The 14,389-nt window shown below is 34.6% G+C and overlaps 1 protein-coding gene and 1 pseudogene across 1 annotated transcript; both read right to left on the reverse strand.

Annotated features, from left to right (window-relative positions):
• Nucleotides 1–2,601: 2,601 nt before the first annotated feature.
• On the reverse strand, nt 2,602–3,531 carry LOC110290288 (olfactory receptor 1013-like). The gene has a single exon (XM_021156814.1). The coding sequence runs from the start codon at nt 3,529–3,531 to the stop codon at nt 2,602–2,604; it is 930 nt and encodes a 309-aa protein (XP_021012473.1).
• Nucleotides 3,532–13,900: 10,369 nt separating this feature from the next.
• Nucleotides 13,901–14,105, reverse strand: LOC110290299 (annotated as a pseudogene).
• Nucleotides 14,106–14,389: the final 284 nt, after the last annotated feature.

Consider the following 14,389-nt stretch of genomic DNA (forward strand, 5'->3'; position numbering starts at 1 on the left):
AATGGATATTACTTATAACAAATATATCAATCTTCAGAACATTGCATGATTTTAAATAAATAGATAGAAAGACATATCAAATGGAAAGAAAGATAACAAATGTTTAAATTTTGATGCATCCACCGTTCTCTGAGAATCTGATTTATAACAAGTGGATAAATAAAAGACTACTAGGTCTTCTTTCAAAGTAAATAATTTTTGCTGTTATCAAATCTTATATTCTTAAATTTTGTATACTGTTCCTTTTATGTTCTCTAAATGTTTCTGAACTGTAAGTCATAAGAATACTGTGTCTATGATGGTTTTCCTCACTGTGTATGTATCTTAGGCATACCATAATACCCTGTTCCATACATAGTAATAAAATACTACTACATAAATATTTGAAGGAGGTTATGTAATTAACTAATTAATAAGCAAATTCATAAGTTTTTATGAAATGGCTTCATTAAGAAGGAAGGACATAGAACAGAGTATATACATCACCTCTCCATATGTGAATGTTATACGTATTTTGTATGCATATAACTATAAACAAGTTAATGTTCCTTAGGAAAGGAAATGAAGTGAGAGCTAGGTTTAGTGCTCACAGTTTTCACTGACTGCCTCTTACCAAACTCTAAGGAATATTATTACCCAGTCCTAATTTCAGAAATAGTCCAGAGAATATTTGGCAAGGCAAATTTTAAATGAGGTAACCAGTAAGTTGAAGACCCAAATAGAANGGAGAATTAGTCCATGCCTAACAGGGCAAATGAGGAGAAATTGGGGGTCAGTGCTCTGAACTTCCTGTGCAGCACAAGATGCTCTAGGACTTTAGCAACTTCAATGGTATAAATTGTCACTCTTCGTATGTACATGTTCACCACACACAGATATCATTCTGGTTTTATTAAAATCCAAATGAATACTCATTTTTAGTAGAATGTTTAAGTTCAAGAGACTCATGACATAGTAATTCTTCCCAAAATTTTGTGTCATTTTAAAATATTTATTGGATTAAACATTTTACAAGTGAATTCAATTATAATATAAGATGCAAAGTTGAATGAATAATACATGAGTTGAACCATGGTAATAGCAGTAGACATATTAAAGTTGAAGATGGGAAGCTCATGAGGCCTTAACTCTACACAAAGAACAATGGGCAACTGAGAAATGGAGTGAGCAAAAGAAGTCATTTTCTCCAGGAATACGAGCACACCAATTATTTATACAATATGAAATGGTCAATTCTGAAAAGACACACACACACACAGATAGGTTAGGTAGGTAGATAGATAGATAGATAGATAGATAGATAGATAGATAGATAGATAGATAGATAGATAGTATACAGATACAATATACAGATTGAGCAGTTAGATATTTAGAAATACATATTTATATGTATGCTTTTAACTATTAATGAAAAAACAAGATCATAAATTTGTAAGAGAGCAATGAGGGAGTACAAGGGAGACTATAGAGGGAGAAAAGAGGAGGGGGAAAGTGATATAAATATACTGTAATCATGTCGTTACAACAGTTTATAGGCTAACATGAAAATTTCTAATGAAATACATTACTATATACAATGAATATAAACCAATGAATATGTAAAGAAAATAACAAATTCTAAAAATTAACACACTGAATTTACTAAGATTTATGTTTGAATATATAGCTAATGAAATCTAGCTACATTAAGAATTTAAACGTTGTCACTTGAAAAAGACAAATTTCCTGAAAAGTTTATACTAACATTTTAAATTAGTATAAAATATTCACCTGAATACTTTATGGTTATCCACATTTCTTATAGAGTGTGAAGATCAGTATAGTCTTAGATTTGCTCTAAATAGTCAGTGCTACTCACATTTTGACTGTACTTATCTTTCAATTTTCTTAGCTTGTGCTAGATGATCCTGGAGCCAATACTACCTTTCCATGAAGGGAGTAAATGAACATATACTTTGCTCAGCCATGCTTACATTATCTAAATATTTTCTGATCCTTATTAGAGAAGGGATTTTGTTTATTTCCTGTCAAATGATTAGAATCAAGTTTCTGTACATAGTGGATTGTGAACTATTGACCCCAAAGTAGTGGACTGGGTATGTATTTCTGATACAAATAAATTTTAAGAATACTTGCTATAATATTTTTATAATAATTTTAGATTTGGAACATGTTTACCTTTAAAATGGTATATATTTTTAGTTTCACTCATGTAGTTACATAAAAAAATAATTGACACACTTTGGTTTATGGGGAATGGAGTAAAATAAACTTAACAGATATTCTCATTCAAAATCAATAATTGTGTACATATTGTCTTCATATACTAATCAACCAGATTTTCTGCTACAATAGTGAGCTGTGACTCATCAGAGCTAGACAATCAATTGTCGATTTGGAGTTTTCTTTGTAATATAAAGTAATGGACATAACACAAGCCTGTACATGTTAAGTATTACCACATACATTAACCTACTTACTATAGTAGATCTCCTGAAGTGTCATGTGGTGTGGTGGAAATAATTTTATTTATATTTTTGGGGAGATGAACAGCAGCCTTATATCCTTACATGCATAAGCAATTTGCATGCTCTGTGTTTCTCACAAAGGAATGATCTTAAAAAGTTTATTCATAGCCTCTTTCACATCCTTATTCCTCAGGCTGTAGATGAAGGGATTCAACATGGGGAAAACTACTGTGTAAAATGTTGAAACAACTTTGTCTGAATCTAAAGAATATCTGGTACGGGGACGAGAGTAGATGTAGAGAATGGAGCCATAGTACAAAGTCACAGAGATGAGGTGGGAGGAACAGGTAGAGAAGGCCTTCATGCGACCCTGGGTGGAACGGATTCTCAAGATAGTGGCAATTATGAAAATATAGGAGGCCAGGATTAGAGCAATGGGTATCATTACATTGGAGGTCAGTAGGAAGTACATCAGGGCCTGGTATCCTTCCTTGCCACCACAAGCCAGATTCACCAAAGGAAGCAAGTCACAAAAAAAGTCATCAATGACATTGTCATTACAGAAATCAAAGGTAAAAGTTTTCTTGGTGATGATGGAAGAGTTAATAAAGCCACCCATATAAGACGCTGCTACAAAAAATGCACATAATTTCATAGAAATGGCCTGAGAATAAATCAGTGGCTTTGAGATGGCCACATAGCGGTCATAAGCCATAGCAGCCAGCAGGTAACACTCACTGTAGTCCAGTCCCGCAGAGAAGAAGAACTGAGCCACACAGCTAGCAAAGGATATGCTCTTATTTTCAGAGATACATATGGCTAAGATCTTTGGAGTATAGACATTAGACAACCAGAGATCCAGAAAAGACAGATTTCCGATGAAGAAATACATGGGTGTGTGGAGCCTGGAGTCATTGCAGATCAACACGATAAGAGTAATGTTTCCTAACACACTCAATGTGTACATAATGAGAAACATCACAAACAGGACCAATTGTGTGGTAGGGTCAGAGGTGAATCCCAAGAGGATGAACTCAGATACTGTGTGGTTGCCTCTCTCCATGGTTGTAAAGACTCTTACCTTAGAAGACAAAACAGAGAATTGTTTTCCAATGATTGCGCTGAAAAAAATATTAAATCGGTAAATCAGACATTCTCCTGGTAATCATGAAAGTCTCACATGCAACACTTCAAAGATTCATTTAGAAATAAATTTTATTTAGTAGCCAAATAAAATTTCTGGCAAATGTTTTTCATCTGTATTATCATTATATTAATAACTAGAGAGGTATATTACATTCATCTCTTTTATTCTTATTATTAAATCAGTCCTAATAACCAGACTTAATTCTGAGTAAAATATACAAAGACATGTGTTGATGTACCATGGGAGCTGTCAGAAGCTTACTTCACTACAAATTCAGTATATATATAATGACAGAGAGGAGAGAGAGAGAGAGAGAGAGAGAGAGAGAGAGAGAGAGAGAGAGAGAGAGAGAGAGAGATCTGACTTGATCTCAGTAGTATTTAGCATAGCTCTTGATTCTGTCTGTTGGACAACACACTGTTTGTTCACCAAGTTCTCATAGCTTTCTGAGTTACTTTTCTATTCTTTTACTGCATCTTCTTATTATCAACATTCCAGATTTTGAACCAGAAATGTCTCATGAATTGATCCTTGTGCCTCTTCATCATCACAACCCCATCAGACTTTGTTGAATACACTCCGATGACTTTAAATGTTTAACACATGTGAATAATTTTTAATGATAAATTTCATGCCTCTTTTCTGCCATATAATTTAGATACTTGGGTTCAAATGCTTACTTAATATGACTAATAGAAATACCTTTGAGAATCTGAGGAAAAAATTTTGTCTGCATAGTCCTTAATATCTCTTCCACTTCATTCTACACTTTTGACAGAGACATTATTCTACACTGTAGCAATTCATTTGGTCACATTTGCTATTGATCTCTAGCTTCATGTTGTCTCCCATTATTAACTAAAATGAAGGTAGGACCTACATAGTTTTCCACAGGTACAACATTTGCTTCTTACATGCACACAGCTTTTTAAAATTTCTCAATTATCGTGGAAGTCTTCTTGCTATCTCCTACTTCTGTCTTCATCCCAATTGAGTCAGCAAGGCATCCAGAGTGGTTATGTGTAAATATTAGTTTAATATGATGTTCTTTTGTTCTATACACAAGTTATTATTCAACCTATTTTTAGAAATGACCATAATCCTTCCAAAGGTTCTGAGGCCCTATGTTTATGCCTGGCACTGACTCTCTGCTCAGAACTGCTATACTTCTTTCCATTTTTACCTATACCCTTTGTCTGTCCTTGAATAACACATACTCAATTCATTCTTAGTTGTTCTTGCCTGTTTTTGGAGTGCTTGTCCTGCTGATATCTTTACAGGTCTAAAATTCATAGTCTCAGACTTTAATACACTCTTAAATGATTTAAAAATATATTCTCCAAGCAACACACTGCAATCTCCCCCACCTCCCTGACTTTTCTCCTATCACTTTCTAATCTACTATCACCTAACTACTATCAATTATCTAATAACACATATCCCATTAATTTAACTTTCCTCTTCTTCACTGTAAAATGTAATGTGTGTATAATGTTGACTTTAACTTTTGTTATGATGTTATGACTCATTTATTGTAAAACAGATCACGCAGAGTGAAAACAGTTTTAGCAAAAGGTATAAGTATAAAAAGATTTCAGGAGCTTCTGATAAAAACATCTGGAAACTCCTAGATTCGACCTGAAACTTAATATCTTGCGATTCTAGTTTTCTGTTTATCATGACAGGTGTCATAGTTGTTATTTTTAAAAATCATAGTCAGACATTTAGAACAACTTTCCCTGAGTCCAGCACCGTTATCTATTCACATACAAGATTTCATATATTCTTCAGAGACCTGACATTTTATGTCTTTAAATATTAATGGCAATATCTTCAAAAATGATCAAATTGATGTTTGCTAAGTAGCTAACAATAATTCAACAAATTTTTATTTTTTTAAAGCATATCTACTACTTAGTCAAAAAGCCACCCTTTTCCATCAAGTTATCAGTATATTAGTTGCTGGCTGGCTTTGTGGCTCTTTTAGATTTGAATATATTAATCTAGAGGCCAAAGGATAATCCTAAGGGATAATAGATGTCACAGGTAAGTGTTTAGGAGCTTCTAAAACCTGGTAAAACTATGTAATGACAGAATTATATGTATTTTATGTAAAAAAAATAACTAATGATCATAGACATATTCTATTATATCCAGTTAAGATAGAGCACTTACCTGCAACTCTCACATTCAAAACCAAGAGTAGATGACAAGGTAGATCCAGGCAACTTATGCTTGCTCAGATTCCCTTGAGTATATGATCACTCCCACCTCAGGGGTTCATAACTTTAAAAATGTTTGAAAGGCAATTAAGCAAAATCTGTTTATTTTCTTGTTCAATGCAAAATAAGAAAATGACTAAAATGGATTAATTTTGTGTAAGGAACAAAATTCACTATTTTCAAAAACTCTTAGAAGTATATATTGTAATTACAGTCAATCAATTATGTGTTAAAGAACAAAGTGCAATTATGTTTTGTGCCCAATGCATTTTAAATTTAAACTATGTGTTTGTTCTGATAAAATGATGATGCATTGCAGGAAGGTAATAATTTTTTACTTCAATAATTTCAAACAATTCATTAATTTTTGAGAAAGTGTCATATAGCTCATGTTCTTCTTGAGCTCATTCTGTAACTAAGGATGACTGTGAAATTCTGGTCCTATTTTCTCCATCACTCATATACTGAAAGTACACCTGTTATTCCCTTTTATGTTATGTTGGAGATGGAACCCAAGATTTCATGAATACAAGATAAAAATTCTACTTACTGACCTGCATTCCGGTTGCAAGGACAGTCTGTGAAAAGTTAGTCATGTTGCTTTAGTGGTGAAGCTTTCTCATTCTGATTTTCTATGTAGATATATTTTGCAACAGTCATACCTATTCTTACTTACCTATCACTACTTGAATTTAAAATCATAACAGAGATGCCTTATTAGGAAATATGAGAATGATGACTAATATTAATTTTCCTTTATAGTAACATGACAAAATGACTGAGAAAAAATTATCAATTTTGGTACTTTTGTAAGTTTCTACTAATCATTCTGTGATGTTGGATGCTTTCCTATCTACTTATTAATGTAATCTTAGTGGGCCATAAATGATCTTGTGGTATAAATATCATGATTTTCATTTTACAGATTAGTCCTCTGAAACATAACAATGTGATGCAGGCTGCTGGAGAACAAAAGAGTTCAAAGAACTTATCCATCACTGGGTACTTCATGTCACAATACAAATCCATTAGGCAAGTTATTCAAATTAGTTTTGTAGTGGCATGATATTTGTATAAGTAATTCTTCACATTCTTCTTGGATGTGAGACATTCTCTATAAGAGTGGTTTCATGCTGGTATTTTAGCCAGGGGTAACCTGTTATAATGCTTTCTTAAATAATCATGCTGTCAGATTCCCTTATTAATATGTATGTTTCTATCTATAGATTTGTACTACTCTTAACTTTGCTTAGAGAAACTTCTTTTTATAATGAATATAGGCTAATGCAGGGACTATAATTGTTCAAGTTCTAAGAAAAGAATTATGCATTTCCAGACATAGATGGGTAATCTATATCAAATAAACCTTACAGAAGAGTTGTTCCATAGAATATTAGACAAGAAGGATAGGGAGGAAAGCTGTGAATCATTGTCTTGTAGTATGGCACGGCTGATGCACACATCAACTCATAGAAATTATGATTGCCTTCACAAGACTTTCAGAAGATGAAAGATGGATCAGGAGGGGCTTCTGTGACCCATCTCCTAGCTGAGAAGCTATTGGCAGCGGGTAGCTTCTTGGAGATAGTTATTTTTCTTTCAGGGTTTACTTTCTTGTAAGTAGTCTGCATGCCAGTGGATGCCTACACTATCTTTTGCACATGGACAGCATTAACTGGAGCCAGGGAGTGGCTCCTGCTGCTAATAATAATAATAATAGTAATAGTAATAACAATAGTAATAATAATAAACAATAATAATAATAATGATATGAAGTTAGATGGATTGGAGAATTTTGATGGGAAATGGATGGAGATTGTGGGGTGAATAAGATAAAAATATATAACATGTTGAATGAAATTTTCATAGAACAAATAAAAGTATTTCAAAATGATCTAAATCAAAAGATATTTTTCAAGGCAAACTTATCAATAATGAATAGCATAACTTTGTTCATGTTTTTCGGGTAATTTATTTGCTACTAAAGTTGTAAAAGTTAATACAGAAACTGAAGAAACTATTATGTTATTTTAATAACTTTCAATGTAAGAGAATAAAGTATAATGAAGAACACATGTTTGCTTGATGCTAATGACATAAAGTAGTACAGTTCTCGATAAAGTAAAATGCATGATTGGTACCAGTTGTTGACATATTTTAGGATTAGCAAGCAAAGGCAATTTCTTCAGGAAGTATGTGGTAAGGTAACCATGTGTTGCTACTGGGCGTTCTCTCTACAAGCGTCTTTATGGTAAACTTTGTTTCTAAGATGAAATCGCAACACCTTAATATTCTAAGATGTAAAAAATCCACAGGTGGAACAGTTCAGAAAAATGATTAAGAGTGACATGTTGTCATATTTTTTAGTTTATTATTTCCTGATTATTGGGTTTATATAAACTTAACTTCTCAGATCTCTCATTTGAGAAAGAATAAATGCAGCTAGTCTTGCTTCAGAGGATCATTATGACAAGATAAAAATCTATAAAGTGCTTTTCCATAGGAAACTTACTAGGGTTTCAGTGCAAAGTATCTAAGACTGTTATTATATTAATATTTTCAATGAATGTTAATGTTACATACTTTCCTAAGCTATGTACATATATTTTAATTTAACAATTATTTTGTTAGCTTAAAATAGCAATTTTATAGATAAATTAAGTTCAGTATCCTCAGTTTTCTGTATTTCATTTTATTAATTATTTTATTTATTTACCTTGTAAATGTTACCACCCTTCCTGATTCACCCTCCATGAGTTCTTATTATTATTATTATTAGATATTTTCTATATTTACATATCAAATATTATCCCCTTTCCTAGTTTAACCTCTTAAAATCCCCTATCCTTTTCCCCCTTTCCCTGCTCCCCAGCCCACCTGCTCCAGCTTCCTGTCCCAGGCATTCCCCTACACTGGGGCATAGAATCTTCACAGGACCAAGGGCCTTTCCTCCTACTAGGCCATCCTCTGCTACATATGCATCTAGAGTCATGAGTCCCTCCGTGTTTTTCTTTGATTGGTGGTTTAGTCCCAGGGAGCTCTGGGGTTACTGGTTAGTTCATATTGTTGCTCCTCTTTAGCTCCTCCCCTCCCCTTTGCTTCTGAGAGGTGCTCTCCCACCCACCCACTCTTACCTCATCCCACTTGCATTCTGCTTCCATGGGGTATCAAGTTTCAACAGGATTAAGTGCATCCTTACCCACTGAGACCATACAAGGCAGTGCTCTGCTAAATGTGTAGCAGGGGCCATGGACCAGCCCATTAATGCTCTTTGGTCAGTGACTTAGCCTCTGGGAACTCTGAGGGGTCGGAGTCAGTTGATCCTGTTGTTCTTCTTATGGGGTTTCAATCCTCTTCATCTTCTTTAGTCCTTCCCCTAACTCTTCCCTGACAACAGTTGAATGGTTGGTTCTACGTATCTGCATCTGTCTCAGTCAGCTGCTGGTAGAGCCTCTCAGAGAACAATCAGGGTTTGGTACCTGTGCATGGGATGGATCCCATGTTGGGCCAGTCTCTGGATACCCTTTCCTTCAGACTCTGCTCCATTTTTCCCCTGCATTTCCTGTGTCTCTGGTTACAGCAGACCTCCTGCAAGAGAGGCAGGCTGTGTTTGTTGATTTTTGGCTAGTAATATCCACTCTATGTTTGTATGTGTTTATATGCTTATATTCATAGAATAGAGCTTGAAGTTTCCAAATATAAAGAAATAATGAGAAGGAAATGCCATGTAATGGCTAATCTTGGTTGTCAACATGAGTACATTTGAAAGTGGATAAAATAAGCAGCTGGCCACACCTATGAATGAGTTTTCTTGACTGGATTATTTGATGTCAGAAGAACCACCCTACATCTGGGCTACAGCATCTGGTAACATCACTCATAGGACATGGAAGAAGGGGTTTTTGCTTTCTAACTGTTTGCTCTCACTCTCACTGGCAAGCTTATTTATGCTTACCCATTCCTTCACAGGTGTTCAAACATATTCCTTTAGGATTCCAATATCAACTGAAAGCCGGCTCCTCTCTAGGACTGTTAGAAAATCTAGTACCATGGACTGAGCAACCACTAAAGCCTTGGCTTTTCTGCCAGAAGACAACCACTGCTGAACTACTCAAAACACAGCCTGTAAGCCACTAAAATAAATCTATTATTTTTGTTCCTTAGAGAGTCTTGCCTAATATACATTGTGGTGCCAGGAGTATTTCTAGGGAAAGAGAATAGTAAGGATACATTTGTTAAGTAAGGAGCAGGCTTGGCAATTTTCCAACACCTACAATTATGGTGGGCTCCCTTGATACTATGGAGAGTGCTGAATGTAATACCTGATGGGTTTGCTTTATGAAATAAAGAATATAGGAACTAGTACATAAGACTGATTGTAATTTGTGGAAAAATAAGTAAAATAGTGATGCATGTTGGCTGTTTCTAACATTTCTGACAAAGGAAAGGAATGGACTTGTCATAAAATTAACCAACTTCTATAATAATAGCAGTGGCAAAAGAAAAGGATAAGTTGTATTATAATTGACTGACATTTATGAGGGTATTCTTCTACCCACTCACCCACTCCTGCATTTCTTAATTTGGTTATACTTTCTACACCTTAACTTTCTTCAACTACAAAATGGGAATAGTAACAATCTGGTAGTGTTTCTATTTATGTTGTCTATAGATGTGATGTCTAAGCCAGTTTCTTGAACAGGGCACATGCTGTCAGGATTAGCTGTTATTTTTACCCTTACTGTCTTTGTCACTACTATCATGATTTCAGTGTTCTATGATCTTCTACTAGCATACCTTTGTGTTCAAGGTTCTCCTTGCATCTGAGTTACTAAATCATAGTCTTGGATCAAGCAGGCTTTGACTCAAGTCTCAGTGATGAGCCTGATTCTGTGTAGCATTGGTCACACTGATTAGCCTTTTCAACTAAGCCATGGTATAAAACAAACCAATCTTTCACTGTGTGAATACCTTGCATACCATTCACTATTTTTCCTCCTTAGATTCACATCTAGATAGACTGTTGATTATTTGCTTTCCCCAGGTATTGTTCATAGAGTCTTCTAATACCATCTAAAATGATTGACATATTTTCCAAAAGTAGTTATAACACTCTGAAGTTATATACAATAATTTTTATGAGTTAAAAAATATAGTTTTCAAGTATCAGTTATACTTCTTGTAGTAAAAATGATGAATAGGTAGGAAGCCAACAAGAGGGAAGTAGATATGATCATATCCAAAGCCAAGAACAAGTACATTGTAGCCTGGTATCCTTCTGGTATTTCTGCTACCACAAACCAGTTTCAGCAGGGGAAGCAAGTCATATTAAATTTCATCAAGGATGTGGTCATTGTAGGGCTTAAATGTAAAAGCTTTCTTGGTGATGATTAAAGAGTTAAGAAAACCACCTATGTAAGATGCTCTAACAACAACAACAACATTTAAAGGAATGCACACAGTTTCTAAGACAAGCCTGAGAATAAACCATTGACATGGCTACACAGCAATCACAAACTATACAAACATGAATCAATAACCCATCCCAGTAGGGAAGAATTGAGCAATACATTTAACACTGGGGATGCTCTTGACTTCATAGATCCAAATTACTAAATTCTTTGGAGCATCAACATGGGAAAACCAGAGATTTAGAAAAGACAGATTTCCACCGTCTGCATGAATGTTAACATGCAAGGAGCCATTCTAAGCAGAACACAGGCTGTCAGTTTGTAACCCAAGATTTGACTTTGAGTCATTTGTATTGCTGCTCCCAGACACCCCTTCTCTCAGAAACCCTATCCTGGCTGAGGTTCATCCTTGGCAGTAACTGTGCAATTACCCCTTTTCATGGCTGTAGAAATTCTTAAATTGAGAGGAGATAAAACATACCCAGCAAAAACAGAACATATATTAAAATTATCCAATGAAACAACATAGGCTAACATAATAGATGCAAAACCAGAATCCATTATTCTACTGCATGTAAGAATTATACCTTGACAATAAAGATAGACATTGCCTCAGAGTAAAGGGATGGAAATTTTTATCTAAGCAAATGGATCCAAGAAGCAAGTTTGAGTAGCCATTTTAATTTCTAACAAAATAGACTTTCAACCAAAATTAATAAAATGAGACAGGCAAGAACATTACATATTCATCAAAGGAAAAATATACCAAGAAGATATTTCAGTTTTGAAAATCTATTCCATAAACTCAAGGGCATTCACATTATAAACTCCGTACATAAATATTGAGAGACTCCAACACCCCACTCTGCTCGACAGGTTATCCTGGCAGAAAGTAAACATAGAAATAATGAACTCACTTGACATTATGATTCAAATGGACCTAACAGACATCTATAGAATATTTCACCCTAACACAAAAGAATATACTTTCTTTCCAGTATCTCATAGATCCTTCTCCAAAATTTACCATATAATCAGTCATAAACAAATACAAAAAAAAATTGAAGTAATGCCTGTATCTTATCAGACCACCATGGATTAAAGCTGGACTTCAACAAGAGAAACATGAAAAAGCCCAACTATTCATGGAAACTGAACAATTTTCTAGTCAATGATCTCTGTGTCAGGGAAGAAATAGGGAAAATTAAATACTTTCTAGAAGTCAGTGAAAATGAAAGCACAATACACCCAAATTTGTGAGAAGCAATGAGAGAATGCTAAGAGCAAATTTCATGCAGTAAGTACCTCCATAAGGAAATTAAACAGTTCTCATGCCAGTAATTTAAAAGTACACCTCAACACTCTAGAAATAGAAGGAAGCCAACATGCCAAAGAAGAGTAGAAGGCAGCAAAGAATCAAAATCAGGACAGAAACCAATCAAACAGTACAGGAAAACAATACAAAGAATTAACAAAATTAAAAGCTTGTTCTTTGAGAAAATCAACATGATAGAAAAACTTTTAGCCAATTGATATAAAATCCAGAGAGATAGTATCCAAATGAACAAAATCAGAAATGAAAATGGAGACATTATAATTGACACTGTAGAAATTCAAAGAATCTTTTGGTCTAATTTAAAAACCTGTACTCAGCTACTTAAAGAATTGTTCAAAGTCCTTAGTCATCAGGGAAATGTAAATCCAAACTCTGAGATTCTATCTTAGACTCATCAAAATGGCTAAGATAAAAAACTTAAGAGATAGCACATGCTGGAGAGGATGTGGAGCAAGGTGAACGCTCTATCATTCCTGCTGTGAGTGTAAACTTGAACAACTACTTTGAAAATCAATTTGGTGGTTTCTTTGAAAACTGGGAATATTTATAACTAATGAATTAACTATACCACTGCTCAGTGTATACCCAAAAGATGTTTCATCATCCCAGAAAGACCCTTCCTTGTTCAACTATGTTCATAATAGCTAGACTGGAAACAATCTAGATGACCCTCAACTGAAGAAAGGATAAAGAACAGGTTGTACATCTACACAATGAAATATTCTTCTGCAATTAAAAATCAAAACATCATGGATTTTGCAGGCAAAAGGATGGAACTTGAGAATATCAACCTGAGTTAGGTCACCTAGTTCTAAAATGACATCAAGGTATGTACTCACTTGTAAGTGATATTATAAGTACTCACTAATAAGTGGGTATTAGCCATAAAATGCAGGATATCCATTCTATACCCCATAGACCCAAAGAAGCAAAACAAGAAGAAAGGCACAAGTGAAGATGCTCAAATGTCTCTTAGAAGCAGGAATAAAATAGTTGTAGGAAATTTCTATTGAGATCTTCGTGTTGGCCCTAGCACATGAAGCAAGCAGGCAGCATACTTTGAAATAAGATTGTTTCCCTTTGCCTTTTTAACTGCTTCTTTCCCAGGGTTCAGTGACTGCATGTGGCAAATCTAGTAAGAAATTTGAGACTTTTTGTTATGGAAAATGGTTATATTGAATTTATTTTAATTTAGAAATAGAAAACCTCATAAGAATGAGGAAAAAAAATGAGAAACGCAAAGCATCCAGGCAAGGTTTTACTTCATGGGCTTATCACTCCATCTTTGGTTCACTCGTCTCATGATGAGAAAGGACTCAGCCACCCACAATAATATTATTTATAGGCAATGATCACATTCACAAAGAAGCCAATGAATCCCATGATAGCAAATCCTATAGCTGTGGCCATGGCAATCTTCTGGAATTCTCTTCTATTGGGTTTAGTGCATCTTTTAACCAGCCCAATTGAGTCCTTTACAAACTGCCAACTTGGCTCAACAAACTGCCTTAACTACTCCATGTCCATGTCAGTGGGATGCTGGATTGGGAAAGTAGAGATATGCAGCTTTGGAAAGAATTGAGCCCCAGAGCCTTTTTCTTATTAAATCTGTGTACAGCTTTTGTTATAGTCTATTGATAGTTTATTGCTTTTTCCTAAAGTCTCTGGTTTCCAAGTCATCATGCTTGTCCTTCTCTACTTACCAGATGGTGTCAGGAGATCAAGGGATACAAATTGGAAAAGATGAAGTCAAATATCACTTTTTGCAGATGATATGATAGTATATATAAGTGACCCTAAAAATT

The sequence above is a fragment of the Mus caroli genome, chromosome 2 (assembly GCF_900094665.2).
Source record: "Mus caroli chromosome 2, CAROLI_EIJ_v1.1, whole genome shotgun sequence".
Lineage (NCBI taxonomy): Eukaryota > Metazoa > Chordata > Mammalia > Rodentia > Muridae > Mus > Mus caroli.